Source organism: Aulostomus chinensis, chromosome 13 (assembly GCF_037954235.1).
Source record: "Aulostomus chinensis isolate RoL2024-O1b breed Wild chromosome 13, RoL_Achi_v1.0, whole genome shotgun sequence".
NCBI classification, from domain to species: domain Eukaryota; kingdom Metazoa; phylum Chordata; class Actinopteri; order Syngnathiformes; family Aulostomidae; genus Aulostomus; species Aulostomus chinensis.
The window spans coordinates 23,727,049-23,749,242 of record NC_141332.1 but is presented as its reverse complement, the minus strand read 5'-3'; the positions used below and the strand labels follow the sequence as shown (position 1 = coordinate 23,749,242).

Sequence of the window (22,194 nt, the reverse complement as noted above, 5' to 3'; positions counted from 1 at the left end):
ATTACTTTAAATTAAAAAAAAATATATATGAGAACAAAAAAAAAATTACAGAGATATATTTCAACATGTATTAAGTTGCTCACAACACAAACTAGCTCTTTCTCTTGTAGATAGCACCATTCTTAATGCAGCCCATTAAACTTCAGGTTGAAGATGTGCAATATTGGATTGTTTGCCGACGCCTGACAAGCCGATATTTTAAAACTGATTTTTCCGATACTGATATTATCTGTATTAAATTGTATTCACACTGTAAAACTCATGTCAGCATTGTGAATTTGAAAGGGTAAAGCATATCTCAACTGCCACAACATTTTGACAAACCCTCTAATCATATTGATCGGTTCCCTCATGATGAGAGCAGATGATTCTTTTAAGAAAAGAGTTACCAATAACTGTTGTTGCAGATGACGTGTCTGTATTATTGTACATCCCTACTTCTGCACCCTCAAATGTTGTATTTAAAGCTATTGTACTCTATTTGTGTGTTTAATGGTAATCACGAGCCAGTAAAATGATTCAAAAATTCATTTCATTTACGTTAATAAATATTCTTACACTGGCACTTAAGATAACGGGAGAAGACAAAGGGTGAAGAGAGAGAGAGAGAGAGAGAGAGAGAGAGAGAACTATGAATGAACTGAGCATTACTTGTCATCCACCCACATCTGTGGCCCCGCTCGAACATGTAGACAGAGTAAACTCAAACTGACCCCTGGATGATGCAGCTAGCTGGCAAGTCTTTACAACATGACAAGTAAACAAACGCACTCACGCTCCTATAATACATAAGAGACACTACATGGCAGCTCCTGTGAACCGGGGCCCTGATCAAGCAACATCAAAGAGTACACTGAAGGGGATTTGCCTTCAGATAAACCATTTGCTGAATATATATTTCAGACATTAAATGTGGTCTATCAGCGTTAATAAAGCATACTAAAGTATGATCCAGTTTAAAAAAAAAAAAAGCATCAATTTTGTTTCCTAGCCCATCTCGCTCAATCATCTCGGGGCTTTCATGACCACCACGGGGATTGCACAGATAATCTCGCAAGATGGAGATACACTGAATCTTCTCTAATCAGTACATGCAGGATTATCCAAGAGTCTGTGGATACTAACCCAACCGAAAATGTAAACAAATGCTATGGAGACGAATAAGAAAGTTAACGCTTGCTCACCAGAGGGCTAAAAGGACTACAGTACACAGTGCGTGCAATTTCTGTGCAGGATCATTGAAATATAAGAAGAAATCTCTGTTGCATCAACTTTCCTGGTGACGGTTCAGTTTAATCATTGCTCAGATGGCGGGACGCTGGCTAGGATTTGTCATCCGGTTCTGCGTCACCATCGCAACAGCAGAACAGACGTGTTAGGTTTTACTTTCATCCCTGTGGGCCAGTCCAACATTGAACCTGACCCCTTATGGAGAAGAGGAAGCAGGACTCCACTGAAACGAGCACTTTCATGACACGTAACGCTGATACCACTGATTCGGACAGGGGAAAAAAATATATTTCCCATGATCAGACTGCTTTCATTTTGGTCCTGTGATTGACAGCAAAACCAATTCCCGTCGATCTTAAATTTTTTTTTGTGGAAATTCCCTGAAAATGGTGCTTTCAATTTCTATTTCAGACACTATATTATCAACACCATGCATAATTGGTTCTGTAGTTGTTTCATTCTCTGAGCTTTCATGGTGATATTTATTCTCATTGCTGCTTGATACAGAGGGGGAAAAACTACTGTACATCATTTAGAAATATCGGGAAAAAAGTGTGTCATTTACTCAATAATTATCAGCTTATGTTATTTTTTTAGGTTTTACAGTTGGCTGCCATTATAATGAGAGACAAACACCATCAGTTGGCTGATTTTATTGGCTGACATTAGCCTTTCATCGAGGCCTGTAGGAACTTACATGTCAATACTCTGTCATACTAAATGTACAATGAAGATATAAAATCACAAGACATGGTGAGTTTGCTGTCATGGCTACGAAAGCGAAAATACAGCATACAAATATAACATTTAAAATTTAGCAAAATGTATTTGCTGACACTCCTATTTTCTTTTTAATTTGTGAAAAATATTGATCAAGCGTTATTACTGTCAAATAATGGGATCTAGCCTCAAGAAACGTATTAGTTCTAATCTAATTCATTTATCACCGAATTCTCTGTCTCAGCTATCCTGGAAAATGGACTTTTCTCAGTGTGAAGCCTTCTTGTTAACCAGTCAGTGCACTGAAGTGCCTCAGTAAATGCACATCTGCTCATCACGCTAAATAGATGGCTCTCTCCAAAGTGTTCTGGTGTTAACGAGGCAGCATTTTGTGTGATTACTGGTGATAATTTTCACCTGGACGAAGCAAGAGGTTTTAATTGAACTGGAGGGGAAAGAAAAGAAAATCAATGGCCAATAAGACACGAGTAAAGCAGGACTGGATTTTGCTTACAGAAAGGTAAAGGATGGCTGCACATTTAATACACCTGTACACACAGGGACATATATACCAGCCAGCATTCAGTGTGCTGACTGAGGTTCTTTTAATCGCTGAGGATAAAATCCTGCACCTCCTTCCTCCTCCTCTCCTCCATTCCTTGAAGAGCTAATGAGGCTGCAGACAGCACACCCTACTGACACAGTGAAAAATCTCCCTCACTGCCTCCAAGAACATCCCTTCTCTCTATTCTGCTCCCTCTACTGATCTCCAGACATGTTCTACCCATTTATAGCACCTCCATGCATTCGGAGACGATGCAAATGAAATACTAAATTATTAATTACTTGCACGCAGATGCTCCGAGCGGGGGGGGGGGGGGGGGGGGGTGCCTCACACAGCAAAGAAGAAGGAGGAGGAGGAGGAGGAGGAGGAGGAAGATATAACACCAGAAATGTGGCAGATAGGAAACTCTTATGTGCCGTGACAGCTTGACTGAACTGGGTCACGTATACTGGAAGTGATTGTCAAACGTGAAACATCACCCACCGATTCCAGTTTTTCTTTCAAGTGAAAAATCAATTAATCATTGCAGGCATGGCTGCATTTTCTCCAGAACCGTGACTGGTGTGCTAACAGTCTAAATGTCCTGAATAAGTCTTATTAACCTCAGAGTTTTCATGTCATTTTTAGACCTGATGATTATTCCACCTTTCAAACCCGAGGCAGTGTTTGCATGCTCCTCCCTTTAAGACCAAAAGCAACATCCAAATGATTTCAAAAACCAACAAAAAAAAGAAAAGAAAGGAAAGAAAGAAAAAGAATGGACAGGCAGGAATTTTACATCAAAGCCAGAGGTCTAAGCTTTCTTTTTTTAACTTAATGTTCTGTCTGGCTCAGAAATAAAAGTTCTACTGGATGTTGAAAATGTAGAACTTTTTCAGAAAACCCCAAACTTTTTGTAGGTTACTTAAAAGAAAATGCCATAGTTTGTTTTTTTTTAAAGGCGTTAAACAATGTCGAATTCCCTCAAATAAAGCATGTTATAGACTGTATTTGTCAATCGATACTCCATATTAGATATTGCTTTATCTAGTGTGATGATGCTTCGTCATTTCTGACATTGTATTGAAGTACATGTAATTTTAACTTGGACAGAGAAGTGTTGCCTCTGCAGTAGATGGGAAATATATTTAAAATGAGATAAAACATACTTTGAATTAAAAAAAAAAAAACAAGTTTCGAAATCCCCAACGAGACACAAAATAACGTCAACGTCATGGAAGGATAATGGTTCAAATGTGTTTAAAAAGATACTGACAAATACTAGGAGCAGAATGTTAACAGGGACCTTAAAATACTGCAATCTTTAAAAGTTCTTATAAATAAATATGCTTTCACCGTGAAACATTCCTGAGACTTGTCATGCCAGAACAACGCGGTGACGTTGTGAAGCTTGCACCTCAATCATCCGACAACAAAAGCCTCGTCTGCACAGGAAGTCGACTGTATGGTGTTTAGGAACTGGGAAAAACGTTGGTCAGAAATATTTCTGAGGAAACCAAAATATCTTGATGGGAAGCTGCTCGAAGTTCTCTTCACATATCACATCACCGCTTATTCCTCTATTGAATACACGTTTATACAACATACTTGTGTAATGACTAACGTCTCCGTGTCGGCCCTGTACATTCTGCATGTTCTGGTCTGTAAAATTATATACTCTACCTGGTCATTAGGATATGATGACTTTTTAACTTCCATCTTCTACTGAGCCTCATCAGCCACACTCCTCTAACATCGTGACAGGAGATGCACAAGGAGTCACAAGGAGCAAAGAAAAAAAAGGGGGGGGGGCAACTTTCCGACAGCTGCCGAGGTCGGGGGGGGGGGGGTCTTTCTGCTTCTGAAATTCAGCCAGGGGTTAAAATAACACAGCCGACAAACTGCTCAACATAAGTATACACTACCACTACTGATATTGGATTTCTGTATCAGAAGAAATACAGGGGCCCTCAAGGAAATGTCATCAAGTAAATAACGGACCTGAGCGCCATAGTTGTCGCCTCTATATTTGCGCGGAGGGTTTCTATTTTGTCTCCTAGCGGCAGCTGCTTGGTGGACTAGTTTTGGTAAAATCATGTTTCAGAAATGGCTGAGTGGCTGACTGACACCGTCGCCACGCTGTCAGCTGTTTGCCTCTGACTGATACAGTCCATCGCCAAGATACAAATCCTCCTTCCGCGTAATTATTTATACCAACATTTATAGCGCCGTGACTGTGAAATGGGATTTCAGCATGAAGGTCAAAATGGCTGGCAAAATCAGTCAAGTATAGAATTAAAATGTTTGTTACGGTGGCAACACTCCTACCAATAAAAAAACAAATGAGTGCAACGGTTTGCACCTGCAGTTGTTTTCCTGAATATACGATAACTAGTGTGGCAGGATTTGGTGAAAAAACTCATATTGTGATTCCGCTGTGCTATATTGTGATTAGGATTTGTCATTGAGAAAAAAGAAGCAAATTACTGATAATTTTGAAGTGTGTATTTCTTAACTCAAACAAACTCACATTACAAAAATACAAACCTCCTGCAGTATCTTTCCAAATTTGTTTTTTCCTCTAAAAATACCAAAACAAATTCAGAATCTCTTTTTTTCACAATTACTAGAAGCAGATTACAAACTTCACAACCATTGCACAGGATATGTATAGATATAGATTTGGCCCACACAGAGCCAAAGGTCAGAGGTCAAGCACTGAAAGAGCTGACATGGAAGGGGTTAAGGCAGACCAGAGGAACTGACCATCTCCTCTCGCCACTATAAAATGTGCCAGGTCAGCCTCCATCTCAGGAGGGCTTTAGCACTTTAATCCCTGGATGGCAAATCCTGAAAGGTTCAGACTTTCACAGTATTGGAGGTTTCCATGAGATAGTGTGTGTGTGTGTGTGTGTGTGTGTGTGTGTGTGTGTATACTGCTAACACACTCGCAATTTAGAGCCCCAGGCAGGAAAAATGTGTACTTTTCCAACTATTACCCTTATCCTCCTATCATTACTGTAGCTGCCAACTGTCATGGATACTTGGAGTAAGATTTGAAGTGTGAGGGTTGTTAACTGGGTCAGTTGTAGGAATCTGAGTGTTTTTATCCACGTTTCCTTTATATTTTTATAAAAATGAAATGGAAATAAATAGGCTGTAATTGTGTGTGGTTTCATGTAAAAAAAAAAGAAGAAAAAAAAAAGAAAGAAATGGCCATGAGGTCCGATGACTGGCTAATAAAGTAAAAGTTGGTTACAATTTACAGTATTGAGCAGTATGATTTATATCAGGGCAAATAAAACAATCAATAACTTGATGTAATTAGGATTGCCTTTTGGATTATGTTTTCCTAAAATCCGGATTAACCACCAACCTAAAAGAATTCCCCCTGTACTTTATCACAACATCAACCATCTATTTGATCAAATTAATGATTAATTTGATTAAAAAGTACAGAAAAAAATCATTCACATTTCTCATCATAATAATTTCCTTCTTAAACTTGGATGAAGCACATGCCACCAACCCATCCAGTTTGCACTGGTCAAATGGGGATGTCGGTTCAATTTTCAAGTGAAAACAAAACGGGTGTGTAAGATATTGGTAGTGCATTAAGAACAATGGCTGCACCCTGCGCTGGCTGTTGTTCACACTACGCGTTTCCTGTATCCTCGCTACGTCGGACAGTCAGAATGAGCTCCTCACTGCTCTGCAACCCAGACAGCCTGTCTGCCATATTGTCAACCAAAGCCAGTGGGGAGAAACTGACATCTGAGCAAGTGCAGTAGTGACAGTGTTTTCTTACCAACATGGCAGGCAGCGTTACAGCGGCCTAGGAATGGCCCAGTGTATTCACGGCTCTGTCATTTTGAGCAAAGGGGAATACCACAGCCCCCTCATGTATTTGGACCATGTATGACTAATTTAAGAGGTATTTCTGTCTTTTTACTGCATTGACAGCCCAGATTAAGGACCGCCATATTTCTAGCAGTAAAATACTTCTTTAAATGGTCTCTTTTTTGTCTAATCACTTTATTTCCACTGATCACTGACATGGCGCTCCCCCTTATCACACATAATTGTAGTTTTGTTATAAATATCTTTGATTTCAAGGCTCATTTTCCCCGAGGGCGTATGTAGTATTTTCAACACTGTCATAGACGATTTTTTTACAACTTAACAGATACGATCTCAATTAAATTCCCCCATTGATTTTTAGAGTCCTTGCTCCCTGAGGATTATTGCCATTGTTCTATAAAAGATGAAGAAATTAGGAAAGGCTGTAAAGAGAAAGTCTGATTTGCTCTTATCAGTGAGGGACTTTTTATAGGTTCACACAAACACTGGGACATACAGTAAGTACGTAAATACATACAAGCAACCTACAGTAAGTAGCTGTGTGACTTCTAAATGAACTCACGTATGGAAACAAATATTTATATAACATCATGGCTGAAAAGTATGTCAAGTAATACACACCGCAAATTAAATGAACCAGTGAACCAACATGAAAATAACCCGCTAAGCTCTGATCCTTTAGCACAGAACTAAGCCAGATATGTAGTAGCAACTGGCAACATTTCAGAATGATTACACGAATTAGAGCAGAATATCCATATTTAGTTATGATTTATAAATAATACTTGTTACCCAGGCAGGCAGATCTTAGGGCAATTTAATTCATGGCTGCAAAGTCGTTGCTGACATTAGTGCTGGTGTTTGATCATCTAAATTTAAATGAATGGTTATAGAGTGAGATAGGGGTAACAGAACCACCCACAGGGATCTACGTGGTCTATGTTTCTGACCGAACCTGGTAAGAACATTCAGGAATAATGCGGTTAAATTACAAAGACAGTTTGTGCGTTTAGTAACTGGAGCGCTAGACCTGAGGGAATCTTGCTGAAACTGGAGTCTATTATGTGACCACTGCATAATCTGCATTTCTATTGTTTAATCAGCTCCAACACCACCAAGTGGGCTTCTAATGAGGTGTTGACTCTTCATCCCCCAAAGCACACACACCACATGAAGGGGATCAGCAGGCAGAAAGGGGACAATACACACTCTCTGCCCCCTCGAGACACTGATAGAGTTAATTAGCAGTCTTAATTCTCACTATGAATGCTCGGAAGATGTTAACATGTGACACTATGTGTGCTCTCTCCATACTGTGGTTACAACAGCAGCTAAAAATGGATTCAGACGCACCCTGTTGAAGTTGAGCTGTCAATACAGCTTTCCTGCAACACTAACCCTGAGAGCACTCACCTTACCACCAACAACCATCTAGCTTTCTCCCCAATGAAAAAAAAATGCTTTTAGGAGTTGATATTTGAAAAGTTCCTCTGTGTCTGGAACTGGAAATCCTACCCAGGTCTTGTTTTCCATAAGTGATGCTGTAAAGTGGTTTGTTGTAGCACTGAAATGCACAGCTGTCATTGTGTGATCGCGTCGGTGCTTTGTGGGCTTCTGTTTTCACTGAAGTCACCCAGGTCATGTGACTCAGCATGCATTGCCTCATCAATAACTGAGTGAGGACCTGGTCTGATGTGTTTTGAGCAAAGGGATATGAAATAAAGTCATATCAGCTGCACTTTATCTTTGATATGTTCATAAACCAAAATGAATGTGATTTCATGAGACGAAAAAAGGTGCATGTGTTTGACGAAACAGCATCAATTCATGCTCAAGCATCTGGACCCAAGGAGTTCCGGTCACAGGCATACTTACTAGTAGAGCACTTCGTTGGCCTCATGTCTCTCATATCGCACTGTCTCACACATTATCCTGCAAGGACAAAAAAGAGAGCAAGAGAAAAGAGTCAGTCAACTACAAGCTGTAAGAAAAGAAAAAATGAGGGGAACAATTTAGGAGGTCAAATTGTTATTTTCTACCATATTGATACATTTGTTTTACAATCTCTTCCTACATTTTTTATTAAAGTTGTTGAATGTAAGTCATGCGTTTCAATGCTAGATCTATGATGCTGAACGCAAAGCCCCCTTTCCCCCATGTACGAGTAAAAAAAGGTCATCCACATCAGGCTTTCCCACGACGCCTACAGAAAAGACGCCAACATTACAGACATGCAAACACGGAGTACAGTAGCTCATCAAAACATAGAACACTTGAAAAACAGCTGGGGGCCCTTGTCATGTTGTAGCCTCATTGCACAAGCGCTGCAAAACAATCCTGACACTAAAAAACAAGTCGCTGTGAAAAAGAACCACAGAAGAAAAACAACACATTCCACCCAGATGAAAAAAAGACCTATAACATAATCCCGTAGTTAGTGGGATGTCTGGCTGCCTGGGAGTTGTGTTTTTTTTGTTTTTTTTTTGTTTTTTAAGTTAACAGCACCAAAGTTGGCAGGAGTAGTGGGTTGGTCTCTGGGACCACAGGGACATTCCTCAGGATCCAAACACAGGGGAGGGAGAGAGGTTACTATGGGGTGGGAGGACTCTGAGGGGTCACACCGTGGAATGTTCCAGCTCTGGGCTAATGTACTGCTACATTGTTCCCCCACCAGTATAATCCACATGTATGCACACAAGGCATGCTGGGAACAGACTTCTGACACACACTGTTTGGAGAGTCTGCTGCCGACAGAAAGACAGGCAGACCCATGGAGGCTTTTTATGTCATAACACCAAAACTTGATTTTACGGTAATATACTTCTTGCCCTTGTTGGATCTCAGTACCTTGACTGTCAATCTGGACCCGCAGCAGTGGTGTACAAGCTAAAATTAAGTTGCTAACAACTAGTATTGCCAACTGACTAGAAGTAGTAACGTTTTTTTCTCTCCTTCCCTGTACCTTTTTGGAACGGTGGTCAAATGCTGCATAAAGTGTCTGTCCACGTTGGACTGTCTTTTAGAGGAACTTATGAAACCTGTCAGAAGCACAGGGGGTTTCAGACATTCCTGGAAATAAAGTAGCTTTTTATGTGTGCTAGTCCATCCATTATAGGAAAGATTTCATTCACTTTGACATTTCTGCAGATACATTTGAGAAAGTTAAATAATTCCAACCACTTGGTGGTTCGAGGGCAGAGTGGATGAGGAAAACGGACAAAATCCATTAGCATGTGGCTGAGGGCTTGGTGTTACATTCTCACCCCTGACTACAACTGGTATGAAGTAAACACAGAGGGGTTTAATTTACATTTGATTGGAATATAAAGCTTTGACTTCATTAAACAGCAATGATCTGATGAGAATCCCACCTCAGCTGATGCTCTCGTAGGTTGGACAAGGCCTCCATCCCGTGGAGATAGGAGTAGACAATCTCCAGGTCCTGGGAACAAAAGCAAAATTTCCGTCAGACATATGGGCTTATTTTTTTTAAAAATGGGTCAAATGGAAAACAAACATTCTTGTAATGTGATATGAATAATGTACTTATCATTATTAGGATGACTAAGGATTATTCCTTCAATGTGTTATCGTCTGGTAGTTTCTAGCTAGTCTCTTAAGACTAAAATACTCCCGCCTGAGGAGACATTTTTATGAGCAACTCCTCGACCGACTGAGTAAACCCTGATGATTTCATTACTGGACTTTGTTTCAGCAGAGGACAAACCAGCTACTCATACAACTAAGTAGCATTTACAAGGACCGTGTCATTGACTTGTGTGATCGGGTATTGAAACTGAAAGCAGTAAAGCAAGTCGCAGAGAAAAAATAGAGGAACGACACTGCACAACTATAAACTCCCCTTTCAATTACTTCATCAAGTGACCCAGTGAGCGACTCTCAGACTGCCTGGTGAGAATCCAAGCCAGAGGTGAAAGAGAGTGGCCCTCTCTGAGAGCCAGCCATCAGCACAGCTACTCCACTGTATGTCGGAACACACTGGTGCACTGACTGTGGGTTTACGCATGTGTACGTCTGTGTGATACGGCGCTTGTTACTGCTACTGGGATGGCTTTGTCTGCAGCAACTGGAGGTAGATGTGTTGACAGCACCGAGGAGATACAACACAGACGCTGTGTTAAGGCCCACTAGACACACACAAACACAGACATTAAACCACACACGGCGGCCACCCTGGTTCTTGGGGTATGTTGCTGTCAGCAGCGATCCAAAAACAACTGGAAATTATATGAAATTTTGACCACAAACACTAAATGGCACTTTGGCATCCATATTTCTGTCACAATAAAAGGAAGTAGCATCACAATCTTACCAGATTAAATAGTGATTGTACGATAAGTCATTTTGGATTCAGAGAATGATGGATTAAAAAAAAAAAAAAAAAACATGTGCACACACTTCTTTTTTGTGCCAAAAATATCTTGATGTGATTTATAATGTATGCGCACTTTCCTATTTAAATCTAAAAGGCAAGGCAGAGTCAAAGCCTAACAAAATGGATCTTCAGTCGCACTACTTTTATACAAATTAAACTCAAATAAGACACAAAAACATAAGAAAAACAGTTAAATCTATTATCACCAACTGACTTTTTTACAAATAACCTGTAACATTTTAACCCAATATTAAAATGATACTCAAAAACTCCACGGTCTGTCCTTTCAAATTGTCCAAAACTCCAGGGAGTGTTTTTCAAATTTGGGTTTGGCCTCCATGAAGTCAACACAGAGAGAAACAGCAGGTCTTGTTACATCACACAGTCATATTCTCACTAACTAAATCCGTATGTTCAAAGTGTCTGTGATCACCCAAACTCAGGAGCTGAGGCTCAGTAGAAGCAATGCTCAGACATGTACTGCCACCTATTGGGAGAACGGAGGAGTTGCAGCTTTAAATAACAAGGAACCTTTAAAATAAATGTACAAACAGAAGTGAACTGAAGAGAAAAATGTTGGCTCAGCTACAGAAAACTGCATATGAAGAAAGTCAAACGTGATGGAAAAGACAAATGATTGATGTGGACACATTTGAATGTGAATGTCAGAATTCAGATTTACAGCAAAACGAGTACATAGATTGAATGCTTGAATATTTAAATTTGTGTAAAAGCCATTTCATTTTAGTCAGACTTATCCTGACTAAACTCATGGGGCAACCATTCATTGCAAAATGGTTCTGGTTCCCATTTAACCAGACTTTTAATTAAATTATTTCTTAGTTCAAGCTTTGGACACAGGAAGACTTTCACACCCATTAATGTTTCAATGCTAGTGCTGTGAATGCTTTTGTTGAAAACACAAAGTAGTTGCACTGTGAAAGTAGCTGTCGAAAAAGTCTGAATCTGTGACGCTTGTTATATTTTCACACTCTCATCTTATCTAATAATAATAATAATAATATAATAATAATAATAATATCTGCGCAATAAAAGGTCAAAAGCAATAATTCCATCAAACACAGGATATCATTTTCTCCTTGGTCAAACAATTCATTTGGGATTTGCTCACACAATGAAAAAGAATAAAGCAGGTCATTAGATACAGCTTTCACAGGTGGAACTGTGGTTGTGTTGACTGTAAGGGGATGAAATCAACAGTAACTAATAATATCTAGTGAGGCAGACAAAAACAGTCCACTAGGTGGCAGTCTTGCACCCCCCCCCCCCCATTCCACAGTGACATCATGGTGAATGAAACAGCGCCACTCAAACACAGCCTCACAGGAAGAAATATGCAAAACCATCAATTGTGGCTTCAGTCTCAAATATTTCAGATTGACTGTATGGAAAGAATGTAAAGGACCCCATCTTTTCCACTCCCTAGGCTCGACATTTTCTGGTCCAACTCTTTATTTTTCTCTCTCTTGCCTCCTTTGAGAGCAGCCCAAACACAATCACCATAAAGTGCAAAGATAGGAGGTTTGCTAAAGTGTGTCTTGTAAAGATACATGAATGTTTTAGCATTGCGACATGAGCATGAAAACCAAAGCATGCTTGACAATTTCAAAAGAGGGCCTTCAGTGCTTTTTCCAGTTGCTTCATTTTGAACAAAAACAAAAGGCAGTGCATGGATTTTAATATTGCAGCAGCTGATTGTCATGCTTTTGCCTTTCAGTCGAGAGACAGATCAAAAGCAGAGAGTGTTTGATCCATGCTTTTAACATAACTTAGCTCGCCTCATGTTCATTCACACAACAGTCTCACGTCTCAGAGCTGCGGCGAAGAACAGGTCGCAGGAAGGAAAGCTTTCAGGACAAAAGTAGTGGGTAACTAAAACTGGGACATGCTGATGAAGGCTGCATCCAGCCAAAAATTGGCTCATTGTGTGCTGCAAGACAAAAACAAAAAAAGCAAAGCTTGTTCATTAAAAAAAAGAAAAGAAAAAAGCTGGGGAGCTGGGGTGGCTCACAACTCCCAGGCTACACCAGTAAAACACCATCCAACCCCTCCCCCTTCCTTTTCCAAGTTAATCCTTCCAGGAATACAGGTGGTCCCCACCAGAGGAAAAACATACCAAGATGCTGTTCTTGATAAAGCCTTGGGATACTTCAAAGCTCCACACCACCCATGGCATTACTCACATACCAGTCAAATACTATCAAACATTTGCATAAACTGCCCTAGTACCTGATGTAAGAAGATATGTCATTGCTTTACACCTTCATCTGTAAGACATGTTCGCAGTGCAATGCAGCCAAACGAGTGGAGGCATTTCCTTTCGAGGACACAAACTAAACAATAGCAGGCTTTGTCTTTCATGTTTGGGGCCCAAACACACACACAGACTGACCAAGGCGACCTCCATTTTCCAGGCATTATGTAAGGCCCCACAGGGAAAGGGAGCAGTGTTGGGATTGGTGCCAGCCTGTTGAGTGGCAATGCATTCATTGGGCAAAGGAAGGACAAGGAAGTTTTGATGTTTTTCCTCCATTGTGTTCACTAAAACGTACAAGACTGTAAAGGGGGCCAGTAGTTGGTGAAATCAAACATGGATCCCCATGAAGAGCTATCTGCAATGAAAGAGTATGATCTTTTTAGCTTTAAAAACTACTTACTAGAATCGTTATACATTGTCTGACATACTTGATTCAAACAGCAGAAAACCTTGTTGAGGTTGCTGTCCTCACTCTGAGTCACAAAAGAGACTCTTTAATTTCCACCACTTCATTAGTCAATGCTGTACTTTCAGTATTTGTTTAAACTGAACAATTAATTGAACAGCCAACACGGTCCTAATCTGCAGCTCAAAACAACTCTGATTGTCTTATCTCCCAACACCACAGCGTCTGCTTTCCTCTGGCCGGGCCTTTTCACCGAAGCACAAATGGACAATCCATTTTATTCAATTGGCTCTGGTTGAGTACAGATAGCGGACCTCTGCATGCATATATCATCCACTGGAGACAAATATCAAACAAAGGGCTGTGACCTTAAAAAGACAATAGGACAATGTGGGAGAGATAAAGGGTCTCAGGTACAAGGGGTGAAGGACGTCTCTGTCGACTCAAGCTGGCCGCCTATCAGATGGAAATTCACTTATCAACACTGTGTGAAACCCTTGACCTCCTGTAAAAATGGAAATTATTATCCATTGTCCCGAAACAGACACACATCAATTAAAATGTCACACCCTCGGTGAAATGCGTTTAAGGTTTAAACATTTTAAATGGAGACTATTAAAACTCGAAGAACCTTGTTTCAGTTGGCTGGTGTCTCACCAAAAGCCCCAGCAGAGTAAATCAATGATCTTTGTTGGCTGTCTTTTAGCATCACCAACTGTCTGCATGTGGTGAGCTTCTATCTAACTGCTGTCAAGGAAAACAAGTTATCCCAATTACATGTTTCTGGCCGAGCTGCAAAACATGGCAGTTTCACCAACATCAGTGGGGTACTTTAATACCTCCATCTGGAGGTGGGCAGTCGTAAACATTGTTCTTAAGGCACAGACAGCTATTAAGGGCTGTGCTGCAATACGAAATAAATACCGAGCTATGAGAATTTAGATAATGATTGTCTGATATTTCTATGGACACATATTTTTTCTGGTTTGGTGATGCAGAGCAGACATTTTCTGCTGCTTTTTCAGACCTCCATGAGTTCATTATATTGTGTGCTTTTTTGATGATTGCAGTGCTTGTGGCGTCACCCTGCGGTAAACCTTTGCTCCAAGTCCAACAAATATGCAGAGATGACCATTATTTAGGAAAACAGCATTTTCAGAACATTGGTTGGAAAAATATTTTTAATTCTTACTCACAGTAGACAGAGTTCCCCTAATTTTAAATTATGTGTTTTCTCCTTTTTCCCCTCCAAATCCTTTTTTTAACTGTTGTGTTACTCCTCCATCTCTCTGAGACACAGATTTTCTATTTGTTTTTGTATCTTCCAATTTGTCATATGACAAGAAAAATTGTTTGTTGATGCAGCTTAAGGGGGAAATTAGGTGCACCCTGCTGAAGCCCGCACAGCAGAATCACTCCCACAAGACCATGAAACTGTGTAATTGCATTCAATTATGTTAAGTGTTAAATACAGTAGAGCTGGGGCTGCAAACTAAAATTAAAATTTTGTCATGGGAGTCATATGAGGAAAGAGCTATTCTTTTCAAGCAGAGGACAAAAAAAGAGAGAGGGAGAATGAGAGTGAGCGAGCAGAGAGGCCTCCAACTGCGAGACCTCTGCACTGCCAGGCAACCTCTAAAGAACTGGTCTCCATGACTGTTCCATATAATCTCCCTGCTGATTGTTAAATTTGGCAAACTGCGATCATTCCTTCAATGCAGGGTGGCTTTCAAGGGTGCCTCGGATCTAGAAACATGAAAACCCTGTACATTTTCCCACATCAATAACAGTTTTCATCAATGTACCTTTGAAAATAGAAAAAAAAAAAAATCTGTGACAAAATGGGGAACTGCTGCTGCTGCTGGCAGAGTGCACTGATCTTCAGGAAATGCATGAGGTGGACACACACATCCAAATTAAAGCTTTAATAAGGCAGGTGCCCGACCATGAAAAGAGCCCACCGTGGCAGCCTCATGCTCATTGACTCAGAAAAGGCACCACTAGTGACACTCCAGCTACCGTTGTGCCCTTTTGCACAAAATACAATTACGGTCATTACACGACTCATCTGCTCTTCTTCAGACGTCATCAATATACAGAGACTCATCTTTGAATATATCAGTAACATCTCGTGATCACCCCACGACACAGGTGGAGAGCTACAAACATTAACGGTACTGCCATAATATACCCTAAAAATCCATGATACAAAATGACAAGTTCTGTCCAGCAAAGAATTAATATATTCATATTACGAGAGAGAGAGAGAGAGAGAGAGAGAAAGAGAGAGAGAGCGAGCGCACTCACAGCACATAGGCAAACAGCCTTAGCCCAGTTGACGGGCTGTCATATTTTATATTTGGCAGTTTCAAAATAGAGGTACCTATAAATCTAAAAGTGGTACATAAAAGTGGGAGTCATGGTATCCAAAGCAGCCACTGAGGGATCGTAACAGATATTTAGTGGATGGCAAAGGAATACAACTCAGACAGCATTCATCATTCCCAGTAGCATCATTAAGCTCCAAAGGCCACCATTAAACTATCGCAGCCATTTACAGAGCCCATTTGTGACATCACAATAACAGCCATTAAGTCATTTTGGTGTAAGTGTCTGATGTAAATAACTCAGACAGTTCTATTCTCACGAGGGGAGTCAACAGCACCCCACCTCTCCCCACCACCACCGAGGGCATCAAAACACCTGACACCAATGCACCTGAAATTCAAAAACATCCATCTTTTTTTATACAATGGTGCATCAGCTACATTTAAAGTGGTCAGTGTACAACTTAGCTCATATCAATCTCATGGAAATTTTGAATAGAATAATTTTTCCCCCCACTGATTTATCAATACCTATGGTTATGTGATGCAGCAAGTTGTATTTTCAGTAAATTATGGAGAATATTGCAACATGTATCGTGTCATATCATGACAACATACCGTGATAAAATTGCATCATGAACGTATGGTGAGATAGGTCTCATTGATAGGTCCTTGCCAATACCCACTCCTCTTTTTTTTTTGCTCTCTAGTAATGTAGGTCCCAAGCAAATGTCTGCATATATGTTTTGTTTGAAAAGATATGACATCCTAAATGTTGAATCTTCTTCCTGAGTGATGATGATAAAAAGTGGAACCTGACTTGAGAAATGGCTGACTGCACATCATGTAGATCTGAGGGTCTTTCTTTTTCTTTTGACACAAGGAGGATTGTTAAAACATCCTTTAAATAAAGGGTCAGTATCTTAAAAGGAGTGTTTCTAAATCAGCCTCTCAATGTTGGATTCAAGTAGTGAGAACTGAATACAGCAGGTAAGTTCGCATTCGTGTTGTCTTCTCTTCTTTTCAGGTTGACGTGTTCTCAAATCTTTCAGCTGCCTCCGTGATCCTTTTGTCTCTTCAGAAAACGCTTGCCTTGTGATTGAAAATAATTAAATATCACCTTCAAAGACCCGTATCGACTAATGCAGTTTCCCGTCTGCGAGGCGCTGCGTTCGAGAGGCAAGCTGCATCTTTCTTTCAGTCTGTTCATTACACCATCCTGTCTAAGATGCTTACGACCTTGATCCCTGGCAGTCGAAGAGGGAATGGACATTCTAATCACGGCACTTTGTGCAAGGAGGATTTGTTTTCGTTCTGTTTCAGAAAATAGCTGCGAAAAGCACAAATTAATCCCCCACGACTTGGGAGCGAGGACGACCTAGTTCTACAACAATTGCTCACTTGTCACTGCAGGGCAAACTTTTCACTCTATACATTCACCCTATGAACTCTACCGTGGCTGCTTTGAGGCTGGAATCGGGCAACAGGAATGCACGATGCAAAGAAGAAAAAAAAAACGCTCATTAGAGCTACATAAGCATGATAAAATAAATTACATGGTTATTTGCAGAACATGTGGACAGGGAATTTTATTCATTACTTTCTTGTTGAGTGGTTAGAAAAATATGACATCAAAGGATCTATTTCAAATTAACTCATTTAACATGTTTGTTAAGTTCTGCACAACATCAAAATAGAGAAAAATCCTTTGAAGTTTTGACCTTTTCCTAGTTTGCCTTTCTTTGCCAACGACCCCTCATTAAGTGATGCGTTGGTATTCCTGGATCCTGTTACCGTGACAGCAGAGGGGCCATCTTGTGTGTCAGTCCAGGGTGAGGCTTGCATTCCTCAGATGACACTGGCTAGATAATGTCTCAGCACCCACACCAGGTGACACACAGACGCACACAAGGTCTGCCATGCCTCCCACCCCCTGCTGCTCTCTACCCCATGGAAGAAATTATTGAGCATATTTTAAGTAACAGAGCCATCTGGGTCAACTATTCGGATCGTTCATCTGGAGCACCGCCCAGCTCAAAAGATTCTGACATAAAAAGCCAATTTTTTTCTTGATATTTCAACATATTACAAGAACTGAACTATCCTTGGAGAATAAATGAAGTTAAGCCTTCAGGCTTTGGCAGCATGTTGTTTTCAACATTCCTCACATTTTACAGGCAAAATGGTCCCTTTTTTTTTTTTAGATCATAATGCAAAGATTTGAGTAGTTTTGCAGCAGACCATCATGAGAAGAATTATGATAACAAACCAACACATAATAATTGGCTTTGTTGCCAAGACAAATGCACACAAATCCCTGATAATTAAAAAATAAATATATCTGTGGTCAAACGTACAAAAATTAACTCACAAAAAAAAGAAGAAAAAAATCTGTCCAGTACACTTTTCAAAATAGCACCATCTTTTTTCCAAAAATAATCGCACAGCCTGACATTGCAACTGCCTGCAGCAGCTCACCGTAACATAATTTCTATCAGGTCTGAGGTTTATTAGATATGCTGTTACATTTAATCTCCACAGAAAACCAACAGCACATTCCTTCAATGCCTTTTCTAGATTCTCCACACTGGTTATAAACGAGGCATGCATGGAAATAAATGTCGGTCTCATCAATGTCTGGCTGTCTAACAAAGAGCATATGGTCGCATTAGACAATGAATAAGGTTTTGAAGCAAGTGTTGAAGCATAATGAGGTAGACAGAGCTGCTCTAGGAGGAGATAAACAGCCTGTAGCTGTGTAATGAGATAAACAGACCGCTGGGAGTCAGAAAGCCAGTGTTGAAGGTTGGAAGGTCATGTTGCCAGCGGTGCAGTATCCGCTAATGGCAATATATTGCACTATATTGTCTGCTCAGCACATACGCTGCAGCACGTCTGTGTCAGTATGCCAAGTGGGACCCCCCCCCCCAATGGAGCAGACAAACAGCAGCGATGGCACTTTACTCCACATGTGCACAATGTTCATCACGCACCTCAGGGGCAGCAGTATGATGCTTCAGTGGGTGCCACTGTGTGCATGTCTGTCTCAGTATGAGCTTCTGTGTGAGTGCGCAAGTGTACATTCCCTTGCCTTTGTTTGTACATTCCCTGTGTTAACAGGGTGCCGAGCAGCTGTCCTTGAATCTCTATTGACAGAGAGTGAAGGATCTGCTGGGTATTTTTATCCATTAGCCTATGTGAGAAAGCAGGTGGAGGCTTTGTGGGCAACAGCAAGGTCACACAGTGACGAGTGTCGCTACGTCGCTATCTGTGGCTGTTCTGGCCAAACGTCGAGGTCTCCGTGTCCCGCAGACACAACACTGAATGATAACAAAGAGCCTCACTGGCAAAAAAAAACAGCTCTTTTGGAAAACAGGAAAAGCATGCCTTGAAAAAAATATATGCTGAGGTTAACCCTGATAAATCAAGACTTTCTGGGAGTGTTATAAAAACATGAATTAGGCTGTTTCCTTGAAATATTTTCGAATAAATTAGATGGATGAAAAAGAGCAGCAGCACTGCCAAAAGAGTGCGTCAGGCAGAATAAAACTCTTTAAGCATGTTTGGCCATCAGTAGTATTAACACCATGTGCTACCTGAATGAAGCTGGCACATACTACACAAATCTAATTAGCAGTCTTACCAACATTAAGAACTTGGTGTTAACTCAACAGGTTAATCTAGCACAGCACATGGCCCTCTTCCTCTCTGCTTCAGTTGTTGAAATACGCATTGGACAAAGAATTACACTGCCACCTGTTTGGAAGTGTTTAAGAAGACGATGGGGTTCTTGTTTGTCAACAGGAGGGTATCCAGCCATCGGCCACTTTCACGTCAGATTGCCTGAATATACTGAAAAGAATTAAAACATTTGAGTGATGGTTGGTGGCTGAAGTGGCCAGCGAAGCAGGGCAACTAAGTGGTCGCAGACACAATTCAAAAACACTTGGGAGCTGCTGATTATTTCCCACCGTGGTCAGGCAGCTGGTGGACATGGTGACTGCCTGGAACTGGAATCAGCGAGGCATGTGAATAAGCTTAACAGCACCTACTTGAGCAGCCAGTATAAAACCCTCAAGAATAAACATGCACTCAGGCTCTGGATGCATACAAATTGGGTGCTGAACTGCACAAGTTGCACGTCTTTTGAAATTGTGTAGTAATGCAGTAAGATGCTCCAAATGAAAACAGGTGAAGGACATTCGTCTTGGAAGTAAGCATGTCAAATGAAGGCTAGTGGCTAACTGACCTCTTCAACCCACCTGCTTTGATCAGTGCTCCAGCCAGCTTATACACATGCTGGCTAGGAAGTGCATGCATGGAGGCAAAACCGCCCTCGGAAAAAAATTAAAATGTTGAAATGTTAAAAATAACAATGCATGGTTTGACCACATATCAAATATTGTGGTTATTTTACAAATGCCAAGAATCAAACATCTTTTCTAAAACTTATAATGCAAAGAAACCTACGCAGCTCTTTGAAAGAATCCATCACAGTGTTATTATATTTCAATTTTGAAGCAATCAGTCTGAAACTTTAGATGCGCCAATGAGAAACGTAAAAGCAAAATGAGAAAATATTGCAGTCTCAACGAAACTAGATCAAAAAATACTTCTTTGACATTCAAGTAATAACCTTTGAGCATTAGTCTGGTGCTCTTTTAACGACATCCACACAATATGAGTCAATTCACACTGATACAGAAGCTCACAGCTTTCTAATTAGCACTGAATGTTGCTACCAACTCAACACCAGCATTTTTCGAACCAATCAACAGCATTGCAAGAATACATTATAAGTGTGGGACTGGACAATTAAAACTCTGAAAGTGAATAATGAGCAAATTTAACCACTTCTTGGATATGACTCAACTTTGTCGATGCAGCGTGAGGTGGATCCAGAAGCTATTTTAGCCCCATTGCTAATCTTGAATGTTTCGCCAACTTTGTCCTTTTTTCATGAAACAATGCAGGTTTTTGCCACTTTTGATGAGCAAGCGTTCACACAAACACTCATCGGCGCACACAGAATTACAGGATGCACCTTGAGAAAATCCAGAGGTTAGAAGTTCAGCTACGGTATTTCTTTTGACTCCCCAGTTTTTATCACCCTTTACCAAATGGGCATCAAGGCAGCTGATGTAGACTCAATAAAAGTAATTTATCTGAAGCAGATGAACACAGCTTTGTATTGGGTAATATGTATGTGTTGGGAAGTTATCAGCTTTGAAACAGCATGACCACTTGTGCATTTGCATTCCTTTGCTCAGTAATTATTCGATCAATAAATTATTAGACATTTTTAGCATGCTGCTTTGTCTCCTAGAATTGTGTTTATCTACATATCAATGACCATCATCTCTGCCAGAGAAGTTGTGTTTTCACTGATATTTTGGTTTTCGAACTGTTTATGGGATTACGCAAAAACTACCAGGACAATTTTCGCAAAATCTGGTTGAGGGCTGCTGCAGCCTGGGCTAGGAGAGCAGATCAGTTCAACACAGCAGAAAACTTTTTGTTGGTTTTTGTTTTTTTAACATGGTCCTTGCTCTCCAAGTATCCAACTTGTATTTTGGTAATTCAATCTCCATCCATCCATCCTTCCATCCATCCATCCATCCATCCATCCATCCATCCATCCATAATTCAATCTCTTTTAGAAAAAAAATATTATTAACAGATGTCAAAAATATATGGGAATTTTAACAAAAAATAATTGAGACAACTATAATACATCTTGGATAAAAAAAACAGACCTTTTTTGTCATAAACATGCAGAGCTAACAATAACAATGGTTCAATGTAGATTCAGTGGTGGACTGAAGACAAAAGGATCTCTCAGCTCTGTCATTGAATCTCATCGTAACAGGTCCGTCCCCGGGAACAAAGCCAACTGTCCGGCCAAATGAAACTCGCTCCATCTCGCTCAAACAAAGGCCTCAAAGAGGTGCAGTGCAATCATCACAAAGTTACACAACATCATAATAAAGATCAATTCATGAGAGCTCAAAGCGAAAACAAGGAGAAAAGGGCAGGGTGGATAAAACAGGATGGGGATGTGCTTTAGTCTTCCCGTGGCAAATGGCTTGCTCAGTGGCCTAAATGATCCAAAAATATTTGGTTCCAGCTTCCCCCGCTTTCTTCTGTCTAATTAACTTGACAAAAATACAAGCTATGAAGGCGGGTGGAGAGTTACTAATAATAAGAAGAAGAAGAAAAAGACAAAAACGGAGCACAACACTGGGAGACATATGAATCCTAGCTCTGCCTGAGTTCAATACCCTGCTGTGACTGCATCCATTTAGACTGCTTCCTAAACTGTGCAGACCCATTAATGTATCCCACCGCTGTTCAATTTGAAATATTTATGGAATGCAATAATCAATCTAATAAATTCTCTGCTACTTCTCCTATGCACTTCTGCATCCAGTA

At 40.4% G+C, this 22,194-nt stretch overlaps 1 protein-coding gene across 9 annotated transcripts in view; it reads right to left on the bottom strand.

Annotated features, from left to right (window-relative positions):
• Nucleotides 1-22,194, bottom strand: part of rapgef2b (Rap guanine nucleotide exchange factor 2b) — a 104,946-nt gene that overhangs the window by 68,577 nt on the left and 14,175 nt on the right. For all 9 annotated transcript variants that reach the window (XM_086222201.1, XM_086222202.1, XM_086222209.1 and 6 more), the window contains exons 2-3: nt 9,727-9,797; nt 8,231-8,287 (exon numbers count right to left, since the gene is read on the bottom strand). In XM_086222201.1, coding sequence (XP_086078327.1) covers nt 8,231-8,287; nt 9,727-9,797 — 128 coding nt within the window. The remainder of the gene's footprint in view (nt 1-8,230; nt 8,288-9,726; nt 9,798-22,194) is intronic.